This window comes from Syngnathus acus, chromosome 15 (genome assembly GCF_901709675.1).
Source record: "Syngnathus acus chromosome 15, fSynAcu1.2, whole genome shotgun sequence".
Lineage (NCBI taxonomy): Eukaryota > Metazoa > Chordata > Actinopteri > Syngnathiformes > Syngnathidae > Syngnathus > Syngnathus acus.
Window position 1 is genome coordinate 13,309,597 of NC_051100.1, and position 19,581 is coordinate 13,329,177.

General features: G+C 41.9%; 1 protein-coding gene across 6 annotated transcripts in view; it reads left to right on the forward strand.

The window, feature by feature from the left end:
• The window catches only part of LOC119134898 (pro-neuregulin-3, membrane-bound isoform), a 133,295-nt gene that overhangs the window by 83,675 nt on the left and 30,039 nt on the right, over positions 1-19,581 (forward strand). For all 6 annotated transcript variants that reach the window (XR_005100422.1, XM_037272126.1, XM_037272124.1 and 3 more), the window contains one exon: positions 982-1,111. Coding sequence is in view for 5 of the 6 variants with exons in the window: in XM_037272126.1 (XP_037128021.1) it covers positions 982-1,111 (130 nt within the window). In the remaining variant the exon portion in view is untranslated. The remainder of the gene's footprint in view (positions 1-981; positions 1,112-19,581) is intronic.

Sequence of the window (19,581 nt, forward strand, 5' to 3'; positions counted from 1 at the left end):
AAAAAAAAAAAAAATCGACAATTTCCCTTCACCTGAAGAAGCTTTTCCTTTTTTGTTGTTGTTTTGATTTGCTTAGTTTTCCCTCCTCGGCGTCGCCGCATTAACCTCTGACAGAGACCAGCATTAACAATCAAAGGCAGCCAAGCCGATTCCCCTCCCTGCCGCTTTTTATCCACGAGATATATTTCGAAGAGACGTTTATGATGGAGATGTTTATATGCAGCTGGAGGCTACACCTGTTCCCGCCCCGCCGCAGTCGACTTTGGATTCCCCCTGCTAACTCCACCGCGCTCACTCAAGGCTGTCTTCTCACTTAGCGCTTTTCCTCACAAGGGGCGCGGGTGGGCGTGTCCATCCGTCCGTGTGTGTGTCACGATGTGGGAGGACGGCGCCTGCAGCAGGATGACGTTATCGTCTTTGGAGACACAAGGCGACGCAGGCTCACACCGGCTTGGCCCCCTTTATTGGGCCGAGGGTGTTCACGCGAGTGTGTCGCGATCGCTTTATGGGTCCAGAAGAGCGTGTGCACGGGCTCGCTCGCGTGCGTGCATGTCACTGCCAGGCATCTGCATTGCAGAGGCTGCTGTGGATTATCAGAGTGCGCTGCCCCTTAGAGACCACCACACTCAAATACCCACGCTCGTCCCATCTCACACACACACGCACACACACTACTGCAGGCCTCCTCGTGTATTTGAGCATGCCAAAAGAGCAACGTTTGTGATGGATTTACGGTGGTGAGTCTGGTGTGTTCATTTCAAGCAGTGTGTCGCAAATGCTGAATGTTTCGGCAATTAGCCAGATTAAGACAAAAACAATTATTCAAAATGTTGCCTATCTTAGGCAAATATGATGTTTTGTCAGCTTTTGAGTGTTTCAAAGACAAAATGTTGCATTTTGAAGGAAAACGCAAGCGAAGCAAGCCGAGGGGCTACACGGGGTGTGCAGACTGAAGTTGACGTTTGTCTGCTTTGATTTCAGCGTCTCCGACCGTGCCGCCGTTGCGCTCGGAGCATTTCAAGCCGTGTCACGACAAGGACCTGGCCTACTGCCTGAACGGTGGCGAATGCTTCGTCATCGAGACCCTCGGCGGACCTCACAAGCACTGCAAGTAAGCCCCCGCCCGCTCGCTCGCGCTCCTCGCGCAAGACAAAAATGCAAATTCCGGAAACGGAACTTGCACCTCTGTAAGGTCTGTCGGCGACTTTGCTTGTGATATAAGATGGAATATGAAATTGTCTTTTCTTGAGAAAAGCTTGAGAGTGCATTTCGTGTGTAAGATGAAGAGAGTGTCTATGTAAGAAAGGTGTCAGGCTTCGGAGTGTGGAAATGGAGCAGGGCGACCAAGTGCAGCTTGGACCAGGGTTTATTAAAGCAAACTCAAAAAGACTCGGCAAACTGACATAACTCACTAACAAAACTTAACAACAAGACTGACCGAAAAAGACGTGAAACAAAAAGACAGGGTGACATTACCAAAGACCGGAACCAAAAAGACATCATGACATTAACACAACAATAACTAGACTGACTGACCAGGACGTGAGACAAGAAAACAACAGGACCTGACGACAACAATGATCCGACAGGGAGTGACGCACAGACAGGACTTAAATACAAGACAGGTAACAAGAGGCAGGTGAGAATGATTACGCTTATCATGGGCACACAGGAGGGGAGGGGCGAGCACACAGACACACTGACAAACTATGGACATGATCAGGGACGAGTCGTGACAAAAGGAAGGCCGGCGGGTGTGCACATGGAGACACGGGCTGTTTTTGTCCCCTGCTGCTCAAGTGTCTTGAGGGTGCTTGGATGTAGAGGGAAAAAAAACTTATTGTAATTTTGAAAGGCCCGTGACAATTGTTTTTTTCCAAAATTGCCATCTTGTTGGGAGGTGTTTAAGTTTTAAAGATGGAAATCAACTGATATTGTTTGTTTCAAATTGTTCACACTTGCAAATATTTACTTTTCTAAACCAGAAACTGAACAGCTTTTAAAAAGGTTAAATCCCTCTTGTGTCACATGGCTTGATCGCCTTTTCAGTAACAAACTGCTTGTTCAGGAATACAGACTGTGGGCTTTGAATTGAGGCCGTTTACATGCCAATCAGGTGGTGGCCATGTGTGTGCCTCCCACTTTTGACTTGCAGCTTTTCAGTGTACTACGATGAGGGATGTGCGATGTCTTGAAAGCCTGTTCCAGTGTGCACCAGATAATCCCATTTTTTTAGGGCGTCTGCAAACTGAAACGCATGCCATGCACATGTCGGTCAGCGTTTCCTTGCTCATCTTCCCGTTACTTATCTGCCACACCCCCCTCCAAAAAACAAAAGATGGCTCCCGGTTTGACTTTGAGTAGGCATGGGTGAGCGGCTGGAGGTCAAACTTGCCGCGGGTCCTTTTGTCCATGCGGCGCACGTGCGTGCCCGCCTTCAAAAAGAGCTCGCCGCTTTTCTTCATGCTTTAATCCACACGCAAGTCAGGCAAAGTCCACTAATGTGCCGTCCGAGAGGAGGGGGGAGGGGCAGTGGAAGGGGCAGTGGAAGGGGCAGTGGAAGGGGCAGTGGAAGGGGCAGTGGAGGGGCAGTGGAAGGGGCGGTGGGGGCGCGCTGTGCTCTTCCTCCTCCTGTGCTTGCTGTTGTTGCCATGGTGACGACATCATCTTGAAGACGAGGCAGCGCTCAAATGACAGACGCATTTTATTGACTTTTTCCCATCATCAACTGGCATCTTTGTTACCTCCACCGAGCCTTGTGCTTATGAAATCTTCCGGCGGGTTTTTACGGTGAGAATGCTTTAATATCGAAATGAATACATTTCAAATTGACACCAAAAGGGCAAATGGCATTTTTGTCACTTTGGTAAAAGTAAAAGGGAGTTTCAGTTGGTTATATAACACTCGTTTTTATTTGATTTGCTTTCCAAAAAGACTTTTCTGCTTAGCTTCTTTTGGTGAATTACAATATAGCCTTGCTGCTTACTCGCCATTGTCAGGGTCCAAACATCCAAACAAAAAAATGACTGGTCACCCATTGTCAGTGTGCATCGTCCAATAACAAGATCCAAAAGAGTTGCTAACGATCTGTCAGTTTGTCATCGGTTGTGCTCTTACCGTATTTTCCTCCGATTTTGTCGGAGGCCAAACTCACTTTTGGAATTAAGTGACTTTTGAAGTCTGGCAGAAGAGTGAGCGAGAGGAGAAACAACAACGAAAAATAACACGGCTGCTAACGCGGATCGATACATAATGGCGCAGAGTCAGAGACAAATTGAGACAAATCGTGTTGCAACCGTGAGATCAATGCAAAGGTTTAATGGGGATAAATGCAGTTTGTGGCTTTATTTGGCACGCAATTAATCATTTAGACTTGACGGAAAGAAATGAGCTTTTTAGCAGCCATTTCCCGCCGGCTGCCGCCGTGGCCCGCAACGCTTATCTTTAAAAGCCTGCGGGGGGCAGCAGTGGGTCCACAGGCATTCAACGCAAACAAAGAAGGCCTTCTCTGTTACCATGGAAACCTGTTGCCTGGTGAAGCGTGTTGTGCGGGATGTCCGATGTTGTGCCAGGAAAAACAAAGATGTGGAGTAAAGAGTTGGTTCTTTATTGGCAAGATCTTGGGTTGTTTAATGGCAGCCAATACACGAGGCACGGCAGCAGATGAAACAACAGCTTCCTTCTCCAGGTCAGCTTCTATTATACTGCCCGGAAAGGCGGGAACTTGTCACATGACCATTTGGTATCTGTGAGTGTGGGGGGTGTCACCCCCCTGTGCATACGTGTGAGTGTGTGTGTGCGTGTGTGTGTGTGTTTATACAGTTCTGTGTGTTGTATTCGTGTTCTGATTGAGCAGTTAGTTTATATAAACTAATAAAAGAATTGCACACATATGAACATTAAAACGTATATGAGATTGTCTAACCTAACAGAAAATGTACACATTGCTGTGCTCTCTCTTCACTGGTCCTGAAACAAGGCTAACACCAGAGCTGCTAGTTTGTGCTAAGCTAACCTGTCAGGACGCAAGTATGTATTTTTATGTTTTCATCAATACCAGCCAAGACAAACACAGCTGAATATCATTTTGAAAATCTAATTGTTTTACTCATACAAGTCTTTAAATTATTCGCAAGCCAATAGCTGTTTCAGGGAAAAAACGTTTTTTAATAAAGTATTATGTTTCCACTGCAAAATGTCTAATGCCATTACTATGAATGTCCATATCCTCCCATTAAACAAAATGAAGCTTACAAGGTTCTGGCCACGGTTCCAAGGTTAAGAGCAAAGCCAGCACGGATTCTCTTTATTGCTACTGTGCGGGATTTCTGTTTGCAGATCTTGACTCGAGTAACCTTTTGGGAGCACGGTATCATTGAGTAATCGGGAACATTTGTGTACTTGGATGTGCAGAGATTGAAGGGCGACGCGTGTAAATTGTGCAACTCGCATTGTGGTTTTCAAGCCTGTTTGTGCACTTTTGTGTTCAGCCTCATGCAATGTTTATGCAACATTTCAGTAGCGGAGTGGGGTGGGCGGCTTCTCAGCAAAGCGGTGGCTAAACAAAAGTCAGACACCTGTTAAAGTTCAGCTGCCCCCAGCTTCGGTGCTGCTTGAATGTCAACAAAAGCCTTTGAGAACATCAGTATTTGATTTAGTGGCAGCCGTGTGTTGGAATGTGCACATTGGAAACTGCTTTATCTCTTTGCTTTGGTACCGGATGGTGCAAAAAAAAAAAGGTTCGATCAATCATTGAATAAAAACAAACCAGCAAATATATTTAGAAGTGTAAACATTCGCCAAATAAGCTAATTTCTCTCCTCAGTGCGTCACTAATTGTCTCCGCTAAGCCAAAGAGCCAACAAATCTGTCTTTTTTTCCCCCTGCTCTTTTTTACTTGAATTGTTTATTCATTCCTTCTCGCCATAATAAATTTCCTTTCTTTTTCTTTCATTTTCATGACGCTGCAGGGAAACGGTGACCGAGCAGGTCAATTTAAAGTTACTGAAACGAATCCGCTCGTTAACCTCTGATGGAACATTCCGCACACGCACGCTGTTGCACGTGTGTTTGTGTGGAAATTGAAATGGAATTTTATTTTATTCATGCGGTCCACAGTCATTGAGAGAATTGCAGCAGCGGTCTTTCTGATTCTTCTTCTGCTGCCTGCTCAGCAGCACCACCTGGAAAGTTGATGGGGAAAACCCTGGCCTAGTACTTGCCGGGAACCTCTGTCTTTGACGTGTGTGTCATACGTGTTATATGACACGTGTGACATGCACACGGATGTCGAGTGTTGTCAGGAGGACTGAATGTAAAGTAATGAGCTCACTTAATGAGGGGACCTTGAAAGCAGGACTTAATGTGAATAAATACAATTGTTCATCATCCTTTTTCTGTGACCCAGATTGTTATTCTGGTTGCGGGTGAACTTGAGTGTATCCGAGCAGACGACCGGTTGTGGTCAACCTGGACTGGTCTCCAGCCAGTCACAGGGTACGTAGGCCCAGTGCAAAGCGCAGTCATTAATTTGGTATTTGGAGGACGTCTGTGAGTAGAAAGGGGTGTTTGCGCCATTGTGGGAGAGAACACAGTCGTCTCATTTTCTGGCTAATAAAAGTGGCTCCACTCATTGTCTTTAAATTCAGCGCAGAAGAGGCGTGCACCTAGTCTCATTTCGTGATCTTGACTGAAGCTCTAATGATTTTATCAAGCTCTTTTCTGTTCTTCTTTTGCCAACTGTCCACTTGATTTCTCTCCTTCTGATTTTCGCCATCTGCATTAGCAGCAGGGAATCTCATGAGGGAGGGGGAGGGTTATCTCTCTGGCTATAATGAAGCGAGGCCAATGCGGCGGCACGTCGCGGGAACCAATGATAGCAGCACATACTGAGGCGGCGAGGCACTCGGGAGGGAAGCAGAGATGCTAGTTCATCGTAACGCCACAATCACGCCTCCCACAATGCTTTGCTGCAGAGGAATCCAACATGGAAAAATCCTCTCATAGCAAATGACTGCATTCTCCAAATTAGAAATTCGATTTCAAAAAGTGACCTCCAGCTCATGTTCAAATGGGTTCTGGATTCAAAGTAGAGTTGCAAATCTGCATTGGGACTTCCAAGTTGGTTTTTGGGTTTCAAGGCATTTTAGGATTTTTAGTCTTTCAAGGTAGAGTTCCAAGTCTGGATTAGGGTTTAAAAAAGTGTTAGGGTTTCAAATTCAAATAGTTCAAGAGATAGCTTCCATTTCCTGAAATTGCCATTAGTTCCCATGGAAAGTCTTCTGCAACACTTCACACGCACACACGTCGTGGACACACATGTTTGAATGAGGTTGACAAGTTCACCAGTCAGATTCTCCCAGTAAAGCGGACGAGAGCAGATCATTAATTAAATTCCACACGCGTTAAATGTGTTAATGATATTCTCTCCATCTTGGGTTGGCTCTTACTTACATGTTGGTGGGAGAAGAATTCCATTTTTGTCAGCCGGAAGATAATTGTGCCCGCACTTCAAAGGCGTTCTAGAACAAGTAAACATGAAGGGGGGAGGAGGTCGAGGAGGAGGGTATACACGGCCTGCTGCTCCCATTACAAGATTTTCTCATGTTTGAATCCAACACTGTTTCCTCCAGCGCGGACTTCCATTTGGTGTGTCATTTGCAAAGTCATACAGAATCTCCGAAGAATGTTTACACTGAAGGTAAAAGAGAGTTACCGTAATTTTCCATGTAAATTACGCCCCCGTGCATAATACGCACCCTAAAAATGGCATGTCGATGCTGGAAAAAAGCCTGTACCCATGTATAATACGCACCCAAATTTTGACTCTTACTTAAGTCCGTAAACGTAAAATTATTTCAGAAAAAAGATCATCTTCGGGAACAACCGGATGTTATTCTGCCGGTCAGTATCACTGCGCATGCGCTAGCAAACTCGATAGCGAAGAAATGTTTCGGATTTGTGTAGGGTACATTGTGACAGCAAAACGAGCAGGTGATCGAGCAAGCGTCTGATACGAGAGCATTGTGTTCGTATGGAGCGTGTTTGAAGTGAACAGCAGAGAAGAAAGGAACAAGGCAAAGTGTTGTGAAATAAAATATTACCTGTAATACGCATTTTGTTATTTGCTGATTGAAACTGCTAATTAAACTGTGAATTGAAACTAATAGGTAGAGAACTGAACTCTCGCTCTTTATATAGCTGACGTGTCTTGCTCATCCGTTCTGCGCATACTGTCATGGCGGCCTCCGTATGATATCCGGTCTGCGATGGAGATTAAAAAACAAACAATATTTGACAATAACACACCATCAAGGATTGCACCATCGCATCAAACGATGTGTCGTCAATTATGAATTTTACTGACTAAGTGTGTTGGGCAGGATGGCTGAATGCGATGCGCAATTGACAACAAACAAGAAGAAAGGTGATTTCAAGTTTTATTTCGAGGGAGATTTTCTTCAAAAACTGTTGTACCCATGCATAATGCGCACCCCAGATTTTAGGACAATAAATTAGTTAAGTTTTGCGCATTATGCATGGAAAATCAAGGTAGTTAGTAGTTTCAAGACTACCTTCGGGAGTCAAACAGGGCTCACGCTTTTAAACGAGGGTGAACGTTTGTGATAAAGGTCAGGCTTACTTGAGTTACTGACTTTGTTCACGAAGGAGCAAAATACCCAACTTTGGCCCCATGGTGGGTTATGTGCGCAGTCTGTATAGCAAACCCATTTGTGGTCCCACACTCACGGTTGTCATTTAATACCACTCGCAAACGTTTGGCAAGTGGAACTTGAGAAAGTGAAAAGAAGAGCCCACCTAAGAGTAACGCTAGTGAAGGTCAGAGAGTAATAGTCGGGCTGTTGTCCGAGCGATGGGTAGTGTCAGGCCTGGGGGATGAGGCGTGTTTATATGCGACTGGAAGGGTAATTGAATTCTGAAGAAGACCAAGGAATAAAAAAACGAATTTCTCAGTGGCCCGTATTCAAACACGTTGTGAAAAGATTCAATATGTTCAGCACACATCAAAGAAGAACTCGGTCGTTTCGCCGCTACTCATTTTATATGGCCAGATAACAGAGGAAGAGCAACGTTACACCGACACGTACCACCACCGCCGTGCCCATTTCAATATTTCGTAGAATCATTTTCTGATATCCGATTAACTGTCCAGTTCATTAGAAAACCTATAGAATGATTTTTTTGGGGCACTCACCACTTACAACAACAATGATCTGATTTATGAATGACAGGCCAAATATGTGACTGTTTGACAAGACTTGGTCCTTGACTTGGTCCTTGCGGATTAGATGTGTTAGGGTGCGTATTGGATTCAATAAAGTCAGAGCTCCATCAAACGGTGGAAGGATGTCCTTCGGTGTGACAACGGCATTTACTGTTTCAGAAAAAAAAATAAGACTAGATCAGAGGATTATGATTATGTCAAAAAGGGCTCAAATCAGCCGATCGGGCCCTGATATTAGTGTTGTACTAATCAGATATACTCGTGAAGAATTTAATAACAAAGTACACAAATATAGCATGTAACCCGGGTTGCTTGTATTGGAATAATCAGATGACACAAAACGGTTGATGCCAACTTTTGCTGAAGTGCAACCTACACCAAGCAAAGGTACCCATGTTAGCTTTTATAAAATAGGCAAGTTGCAACAAATCATAACCCCTCCGCAAGTCGTCGAGGACAGATGCAGCCGCCGCTACACTTTCAATGGCTTCATCAAACAAAAAAACATGGAATAAGCACATCTGCGCACCGGCTGACAGTGGCCAAAACTCATTTTGAGTAACTCCACACACAAACTGCACTTAACAGACAGTTGACTCCACACTCTCATTAGCTGACGCCCACGTCACTCACCAGACCAGGCCCCACCATGCATACACGCACGCACGCACGCACACACAACACGTATGACTGCGGAATGAGGAAAAGCCAAGCGAGTCGCTCTCAAGGCAGTCGAGTTAGTGCCAGCGCACAATGTAGTGGTTCACATTGTTGCGTGTCTTTATTTATCGGCGCCGCGGTCCTGCTTGTGGTGATGGAGTGCCACATTAGCGCCACGCGTCCCCTATGGCAGATTTAAGGCAGTATCGCAAAAGCTTTTATTGGCCAGTTAATCGCTGCTCAGTCCATACCACGTCCAAATGTGTAAATAGGACATTGATCTCCACAACGGTGCACCCCCCCACCCGTTCCCGTTCCCATCCTCATCCCTCCCTTTCTCTCTCCACCTCCAAGCTCGCCAATCAATAAATATGACTAATGAATTAGTGATGAGAGGAAATAGTCTTAGAGAAGCAATACCGGAAGTGAAGACGGAAACACAATCGCCTTTTTTATTTTGTACCGCATTATCATCCACCGTCGACGTATTCTGTGTCGATACATTGTATGCGCAGCCCCGCGGAGCTGAGAGAAGAGAAGCCTGCAAGTATTATGGTATGCTATGGTAACAACTCTCCCTACCCCACCCCCTCGCGCCATCCAGCATACTCTCTGCTGTTTAAAGTCTCATCGGTGAGCAAAGCCGGCAACCATTCCCGTGTGCAAATAAAGCTCCTCCGATAAAAGTGCGTGCGCCTTTACCGTCAAAGACGTCTTTGATAGCGGCAAACATTAGCAGTCCAAATGCGGCCGCCAGGATGCCAAAAAAGCTCTTTTGACGTTGGCAGGAACTTCCGGACTCGCAGGTGGACGCGAGCCATAGAGAGGCTCAACTTGAAGCCGAATGTTTTATTCAACACTTGGGAAACATTCCAGAGCCACGGTTCTCAAACTAGGGGCCAGGGGCCGTAGCTTGCGGCACTGCAAATGATAAATTACGCACATTATGTGCCCCCCCCCAAAAAACATCATTCATGGTCTTGCTGTGGAAATTGATGGGAAAATTATTTCAACTGTTGGATTTTGGTCCACAATTTAGGGAGCGCTATCTGCGCCTCACGGCAAAAGCCATTGCCAATCACCTGTTATCCAATTCACTCACTGCGTGCTCGTTTAATTTCTTCAGATTTAGGAAAATGCAAAGACACTGAGCAGAAATTAGACTTACACAGGTTGGTTGAGTTCAATCATAATTCTTGTTAAGAAAGCTCTGTTTTCAGGAAAGTACAATACAGCGCTGGGCCTTTCAAGAGCAGAAGTCTCCATTCAGAAAAGGCAACGTTCAAGGTTCTTTGGTCAGCTTATATCAGTTGGTGTGGGGCGCGTTTGATGGGTTGATGAGTCGTTGGGGTGGGGCGAGTTCGCAGTAGAGTTTGATTCCATGGGAGTGGGTGCTGGTTATGGAAGATTCGGTGTGTGTGTCTTTCGGCCTTGGTGATCATCTTTGGCCGAGTCCTTGGCTGTCTCCTTCTGGCACCAGCTGGTTTTTTATCTCCGAGTGACCTTCCTGTAAACATTCTTCTCCATCCTTGCACATATGCTGTCGTACCTCATTCTTTCACTTATCGAAAAGCTGGCGTCCCGCATTAGGCGACATATGACGTTTAGTCAAAACACAAGATATAATCAAGTACTGTACGGTCAAGACGGACTCTGGCCGGTGTCCATGATTTAGAGAACAAACATCAGGCATGCATTACACAGTTCCTTAAGGGTCATTAAGCTATGTAAGCAACATATCAAAATACATTTATTTTGCAGTGCACAGAAATACATATTGAATCATAAAGTTGTAGCAACCTCTGTTATTATCTTGCATCAAAGAATGTCTAGTTATGTCTGCTTTATTGGTTGATTCCATGAATATACTTGTCTGCTTGTATACTTTATCCAAAGAGATGTGAGCGTATCTGGTATTGTGGCTAGGCGGGTTTTGTGTCTTTTGCCCCTATTCCTTCACACCCTCTGTTGACCTCAGTTAAACTGAGGTCACCAAAAACCCATATGTGTTCGTACTCCCTGTCGGCCCACCACGTCCCTCTGTGGAGCCGCTTCAAGTCCCTCTGTGGAGCCGCTTCAAGTCCCTCTGTGGGGCCGCCAATGAGTGAGAAAAATAAATATAGATAAAATTCATACCCAGACATTTGTAAAAGATGGAGAGGGGAAAGGCAATCGGCCTAGACGACATTCCAGTGACAGCATGGAACTATCAAGGAGAGATGGCAGGGGAGATTCTTAAAAAGCGAGAAGATTCCCGAAAGAAGTGGAAGATGAAAACGACAACATGAGAGAAAAATACATAAACAAATAACGAAATACATACATACATCCATACATGCACATAGACAGACAGACATCGAACGATCGCCCATTCGGTCACTCAGTCATTTGGTCTCGGTCATTCTGTCACTCGGTCATTCAGTCAATCAGTCAGTCAATCAATCAATCAATCAATCAATCCCGCATTCACTCACAAGTGTTAATTAATTTGTAATAGTATTGCAAGCAGTTGAAACTCTATTGGAATATGTGAATGTCCATATCTGTTCTATCAAATTCTAATCCTTCTTTACCTTTGTATAAGGCACAGGTGTCAAACTCAAGGCCCGGGGGCCAGATGCAGCCAGGCACATCATTTTATGTGGCCCGCGAAGACAAATTGTGCTTCATATTCATGTCATTACTCGAATTGCAAATTGTCTTCACTTTTAATAATATTTTATTTTTAAATAGTAGACCAGTTTTTACTTGTCTGATTCGAAAACGAATTACTTCTCAGTTTATTTTGTAGCTTTTACTGTATATAATATGAGGTGCTCATACATTTATTTGGGGTGACAGTCATAACAGCCCTCCAAAAGAAGCTATGACTACAATGCGGCCCGAAAATTATTATTATTATTATTTTTATTTTTTTTAATTTATTTATTTATTTATTTTATTTTTTTGACACCCCTGGTATAAGGGATAGCCTTTTCAAAGCATAGTCATCGTAATTTATTCAATCTGTTGTTTGACTAACATTTAATCATTGATCAATCACGTATCTTAATTCATGCTTTTCCTCCTTTGAAGCGACTATGTACTTCAAACCAAACGCCACCATTTTATAGGGAAAAACTTTTGTTGAATCTATTTGTTTTCGCCATAATACTCCTGCAGTCATCTTAAATGTGTTCAATTTATCAATCCCTTCCATTGTTTATCTTGCAAATGAATCACGTGAATAATGTGTTATTCAAACTTTAACGTTCATAAGTTATCCACCTGTTCCAAATTCGTTTGGAGTCTGTATGTTATTGTTCCAATTTTTTACATTTAATACTCTCCCACCTATGTGATCCTGTTTTGAAAGGTCAACAATTTATTATAAGCTATTTTAAAACTCTCCACACTTGTTACCAGGCTTTGGCTCCATTTCACGATGTTGTCTCCCATTCACTTCATTTCTGCCAAGCTGCTTCTTCTCCTCCGTCTCGCATGTTGAAGACTCAATTCTGAAAACACTTAAAATCTCACAATTCCCCCCTTTGTTTTTTTATTATTTTCAATTTTTGTTTTTTAATTTTTATTTTATTTTATTTTATTTTATTTTATTTTTTTTTCCCTTTTGACACATTCTAAAAAATGTGGCACTATGGGTTAAAAGTAAAAATAACAATTTCCATGGTAACATACCCATCGCCAGCTGGACTTCGGTGTACCTCCAGATGCCATCCTGGCCTGGAATCACCAATTCTCAGTCCCTGAAACTCGACTGGCAGCATCTCACATGGCTGTATGAACAAAAGCCATCACCCTCCTGTAGCTGTGCATGCAGCTCTCCGGACAGTAAACATCCATAATACCAAGAAATAAAATTCATAATGCTAAACAAAAATAATCCACACACGGGCGCATGTCAAACGTATGAAATTGAAAACTGGAGCCTGCCGAGCCTGTCCTGAAAACGATCACATTTACAAACTCATTATGACAAGTAAGGGGTTAGTTGTTAATGCATGTTCACAGACATGACACAAAATTCTCCAAGACTGCAGTTGACAACCTGCAAAGGAAACACGAGTTTAACAAATAAAGCACAATCTGCTCCCTGGGTTGCTGTTAGAGGCTGCAATACAATTAGGTAAAACATCAAAACAAAGCAAGTCATCACAACTTCCGTCACATACATTTCGTCACACTGTCAGGTAAGTCCAGAGTTGTTGTCATACACTGTCTTGACTCAGAGTCTTGATTGTCAATGCAGGTATTGTCACGTCTGGTCATAATCTTGAATTGGGCCTTCTCCATTGAAGTTTTTTGTTGTCAATGGTGCCCCAGAGTAATCCTAAACCCATATTTAGTCCAAAATTAGCCCCGATCAATCTTGCTTTTTCAAATCTGTAGTATCTTTATATTTTTCAGGTGAGAGGAATGTTATCCTCTGCTGTGATCACATCACCCCAACTTTGAATCATGTTAACCATTCACAATACACCAACACCACAAGCACAGACTTGACATTCATACACCATTACAGACAAACTGTCATCCCACAACACACACATAAAAACGTACAATATTAAATTGTAAAAGGAACCATCCCTACGCAAAATTTTCTCCTCAATTAAAATTTCCCTTTTTTTATTTCAAATCCAAAATTAATATCTAATTGTCTGGTCTCCTGTCCTCTCATCGTTTGCCAATATGCAGAATGCTGGAACATGATTTAACTCCCCATTTAGTTTGCTCACATCTCACACTTAGACTATTTGACACTTTGTGTAGAGCTGTAACTTCAATATTTCCACCTTCCCATATTTCTTCCACTAAACAGTTCCATTTTGCTTTCAGTTTAAATTCATCCCTCCAAATAACTACCTCTGGCAAAGAACCAAAAAATTATAGAGCACTCCCTTTTACTGTTACCTTGTTCCTTCATTCATCTCCTCACAAGCATAACTGACCCTCCTAAAAAATAATGATACTAAAAATAACGTTTAAAAACAATATACACAGCTTCTTCCTGCCACTTACACTATCACCTTGAAGATTATCGTTCTCATTTTTGTTGATGCCAATTCTTAGAATCAAAAAGAAATGCTTACTCTTGATAATGGAGTCACGCTAAATCACAAATTTTGAAACCTTCTTCCATGTTCCCCCTTTGTACCTATCAAAACCAATTAGAAATATTTTTACTGTCATGATCATCATTGTGGCCTTCACACTTATTGTTCCTGTACTTTAAATTGTCAATTTTTGTACATTTGAAGCCCTTTGAGACTTGCTTGTGGGCTATATACGTAAATAAACTTGACTTGCCTTGACTTTATTATTATTCAACTTCTTCTGCATTCTCCTGCCTCTTTTTTATTTATTTATTTATTCTTTTTTTTTTTTTTTTTTAGCTTAACTACTTCTACAAATTCATCTGATTCACTTCATTCCACTTTTAACACTTTTAACACATTCCAAATATTCATGCCAAATATTCTAAATATTTACGGTTTTCGAGAAATTTACAAATTTTAAGCCAATATTTCACCATTCAATCTTCATGGCACATTCAACATTTCTCATTTTCTTCCTCATAATTCCTCCAATTCGCCTTCTTTAACTTCCTAGATTAAAATTTCACATTTTCACTTTTAACATTGCGGTAAAACTTTGCAAAATTTCCTTTTTCCCTTATAATTTCTAATTAATTTTTTTTCACTGACTCAACCCATTTCAATTTTTGAACTGTTCATCTTATGCCTACCTATTCCAAAACTTCCCACTTTTGAAAATTTCAAATTTTCAACTTTAAATTCACGCCCAATTTTACAGAATTCTTTCTATATTTTCATCCATTTTCTGACCACTTCAACACGTTCCAAATTTAACACAATCTTGTAGCATTCCCCGAATTTTTATTCAGCCTCTACGCCTTCACACGCAATTTCTACAGAAATGACAAATTCTAATTATTATTGTTAATCCTCCGTGACCCTCGTAAGGACGAGCCGCACCAGTAATGGATGGATGGATGGATTGTTAATCCTAACCCCAAGTACCTATCATAAATTGCCATTTAAATCAATTGTCGCAAGGGTCATGTCACTGTAATTGTTATTTAAAAACCCTACTGTATTCTTTTTTAATTAAGTAGTGCCCTGTATTACTATTTTGCTGACTATCCAAAATTCCAACTTTCTTATGGCCCCTCACCCCTTCAAACTCAAATATGCATCCTATAAATCATTCGCAGTTGATGTGTAATTAAATTCTGTCGTTTTGATAAAGGTCAATTAAGTTTAGCAATTCAGCCTTCTGTTGCCCGAATCCAAATTTTCACCGGTCCAATTATAAAATTTCATTATTTCAATTAGATTCATCATGTCTTCGAAATGCTATGTTACATATCGAAATTTATGATTCAAATGATTTAATTTCTATCGATCAATGTCAATGTCAATAAGCAGCCTTATTATTCCCTCTTTTATCAAAACTCCTCAGTTATGTCCGCCCCAGCACCCAAACACACTTCCATCCCTTTTGTCCCATACTCCACCAACTTTGTAATGCTTCAGCAGTCTTTATCAATGTGTCCAGTTTGACTTCATGTGCCTCATGCAAGTCTTTAGCAGCCTCTCCTCTTAGATTCTCATGATGATGACTCAGGGCTGGATTGTCCGCCATTCAAATGCGTCCATCTTGTCTTTGTTCTTTCAGTCCATTTTCTTTTTGATCTGCAACTGTGTGTATTCCACCAACTGTATGGTTCTTGTCCTGTGAAGAGCTGTGCTTGCCCCCTTCAAGCATGATAATAATTCCCGTTGTTCTCCCAAAGGTCAAAGGTGTCTCATGACCAGGGACAGTCCTCTGTTGATTTTGAGACAGCCAGTGGAGTAAGAGGACTCAGTTCAGGACTTGTGCCACACGCTAGGGCAGAACACACTGGGACACAAATTTCACCAAACTATCTTCGTGTTATCAGTCTTCCTGTGTAGTATTTGTTCCTTACACCCCAAATCTTCCTATTAACATTTTGTCTCCTATCAGTTGCGCACACTCATCATCTTACTATCAAGCCGCCTTTATCAAATGCTTTTTTTTCTTCTTCTGAGCAATCCATCCACCCTACGCATTAACACGGCTAAAATCCTTGTTCCAGTGTTTATCAGCCAATAAAGTTCCGAAATCCTTTGCATTAAACTGTAATGTAATTTAACAATCTACCAACATGGTTGTATATGCGGTGAATGTTATTGTTCAATCTATAGGTCATACAGCGCCTGTGTTCCAAATATGACACTCCTCCTTGATTTACCATCTCATATGTTATTGTTGTCAGCAGCGCTAAATGATAGTGCTTGAAAGTGAATGTCTTATCGCCCAATTTAAAACACATGCCACATTTGAGCTAATATTTATTCATTTATTTATTTGCCATCCTCATGTTAGCTGGCATGTGTCAGAATTAAAATGTAATTTTGCTTTTAATTTTAAGTCTTTCAAAATTGCTATATCCTTACTGCACCAAGATAAACTGTTAAATATATCTTTAAAAACAAACAAAAACAATCTCTGCTCCTGCACAGACTCTTAAAAGTGGCACCCAACTGCCAGCTTACAACTCAAACCTCCTCCTTCACTCTCACATTTTTTGATAAAACAGTCTATTTATCTAGACACTGTCACCACGTACGAAATAATGGTCCCTCAAAACATGTGACTAGAATTAGGACAATTATTAACCCCCCTCAATTGATCAATTATCTCCTCACTAAATTCCTAGCCTGTTAATCTATCTGCATTTACAATGCAGGCGATAAGAGAATAACAAGGAACACCTGAACCCTAACCCAAGAACACAAGAAAAACATAACAATAAACAAAATAAACCCAAGTACTCCAAATATTTCCTCATTAAAATTTTAGCCTTTTTTGTGCAGAGCACCATTGATTTCTCATCATTGACCTAATTTTATCCTTAATTTAATCCCAATCACGAATGCCCCCTGCTTAATAATTTACTTGGTGTTCTTTTAATAAAGAGTGCCCTGTTGCAATGTCGTTTTTATTTGTTGTTGTTTTTTTTTTTTTTTTTTTAACTCTAAGTGATTCAAATCTTTGATTTATTCTTACATGTAACCACCTTGTATAGTCTAATGTCCTAATCGATCAATAATTCCTCCTAAATTTAACATCTGCAATCACAATTTATGTAATTTGATCCAATTCAATAATGCCTGTTCTCTCTTACTCTCACATTTTTTATGAGGGTTGGGCACTCTGACTCCTCGTTGGACCAGTTTCTGCCCACAACCCTCAGATTATTCTATAATTTCTCATTTTTACATTTAACAATGCCAATCTGATAAACCATTGTCTAGCACACCATCTTCGTGCAACATTTTAGCCCCATTCCATCCTTTATAACAAACTGATACACAAAGACAAACATAGATAACAGACGGGCCCACAACATAGACATAACAATCTTCCCAGTTGATGACAAGGGGGGGGCAACCGAAGTGTGGAGAGCCTCGCCACCACCACGTCGCACAATGCAACCCCCCACCTCTGTCCAAAATATGCATTTGTGCCCACCTGACCGTTTGGCCCAAACTTTAGAGCCGCACCCTTTTGAAAACAAAAATGGTTACAGTTTAACCCCACCACACAATGGGATACAACCTTCATGCTAATTATATATATATTCTTTATCAAATTATTTTTAAGCCATTTTTCTGACTCCAACTCACATGACAAATAAAAATCAACAATTTTATACAAATCAACTTATTGTTCTTCATGAACCACAAATCATCACTTCCACCCCATGAACAGCACCACCACAACTAATCACTCACTTCTCCAGCTGCGTCGCTGTCCCATCTGACAGCCCAGCCTGCTTTCCACACAATATCATCATAGACACACTTCAACAATTATGTAGCGACCTGGTTAACCCAGTTACCCTTCGCCCTAGACAACAATTTAAGTCTCTAAGGTCGCACTATTGAGATCGCCAGGCATCCGTCCTGCTATATCAGCGATGCCTTTACCTTTTTTTTTTTTTTTTTTTTTTTCACGAGTCCCCGACTCGTATTGGTGGCCTGGCCGATCCAATCGACCCTGACCTTAGGCAACAGTACAAAGTCCCTAAGCGTCTACTATTGAGGCCACTCCGGTGCCTATATGCTAGCCATTGGCATCCCACAAGTTCCACGGTGTGAGTTTCCTTCGCTGATCAGACGAAGTCCTCACCACCTTTCTCCTTTTCTTTTCCACAAAACGTCACTTTTTCACCAGTTCCCATACAAGCATAAATGTAGTATATACATACAACCACAATTCCTGAACACAGAGCTAAAATTATTAATATTTAATTTTAATTTTACTCCGCTTTCACTCCACAACATTGCTGAACTGGGAGATTTTTATAAAAAAAAGTTCCCCCTTACCTTTTGTGTTGATCGGACTGCAATATTGTTGAGCAAGAGCGGAGATGGAAGAATCCTTCCTGGAGCATGCACTTTCCCTTCTGAAGAAATCACGTCGGATGGTCACCATTTGTTGGATTTTGGTCCACAATTTAGGGAGCGCTATCTGCGCCTCACGGCAAAAGCCATTGCCAATCACCTGTTATCCAATTCACTCACTGCGTGCTCGTTTAATTTCTTCAGATTTAGGAAAATGCAAAGACACTGAAGCAGAAATTAGACTTACACAGGTTGGTTGAGTTCAATCATAATTCTTGTTAAGAAAGCTCTGTTTTCAGGAAAGTACAATACAGCGCTGGGCCTTTCAAGAGCAGAAAGTCTCCATTCAGAAAAGGCAACGTTCAAGGTTCTTTGGTCAGCTTATATTCAGTTGGTGTGGGGCGCGTTTGATGGGTGATGAGTCGTTGGGGTGGGGCGAGTTCGCAGTAGAGTTTGATTCCATGGGAGTGGGTGCTGGTTATGGAAGATTCGGTGTGTGTGTCTTTCGGCCTTGGTGATCATCTTTGGCCGAGTCCTTGGCTGTCTCCTTCTGGCACCAGCTGGTTTTTTATCTCCGAGTGACCTTCCTGTAAACATTCTTCTCCATCCTTGCACATATGCTGTCGTACCTCATTCTTTCACTTATCGAAAAGCTGGCGTCCCGCATTAGGCGACATATGACGTTTAGTCAAAACACAAGATATAATCAAGTACTGTACGGTCAAGACGACTCTGGCCGTGTCCATGATTTAGAGAACAAACATCAGGCATGCATTACACAGTTCCTTAAGGGTCATTAAGCTATGTAAGCAACATATCAAAATACATTTATTTTGCAGTGCACAGAAATACATATTGAATCATAAAGTTGTAGCAACCTCTGTTATTATCTTGCATCAAAGAATGTCTAGTTATGTCTGCTTTATTGGTTGATTCCATGAATATACTTGTCTGCTTGTATACTTTATCCAAAGAGATGTGAGCGTATCTGGTATTGTGGCTAGGCGGGTTTTGTGTCTTTTGCCCCTATTCCTTCACAACTCAGTTGGCACCAGGAGGATAAAGAAAAAGGACAATTTGTTTTGAATCAGAATTATATCATGGTCATTTCCTTTCTCTCTAAGCGCAAGTTTGGGGAGAGGAACTGATTAAAATTGGGAATCTGATTACATTGATGCCTTGACATACAAGTTGTGTTCAACTTCAAGTTGATTGCAACAC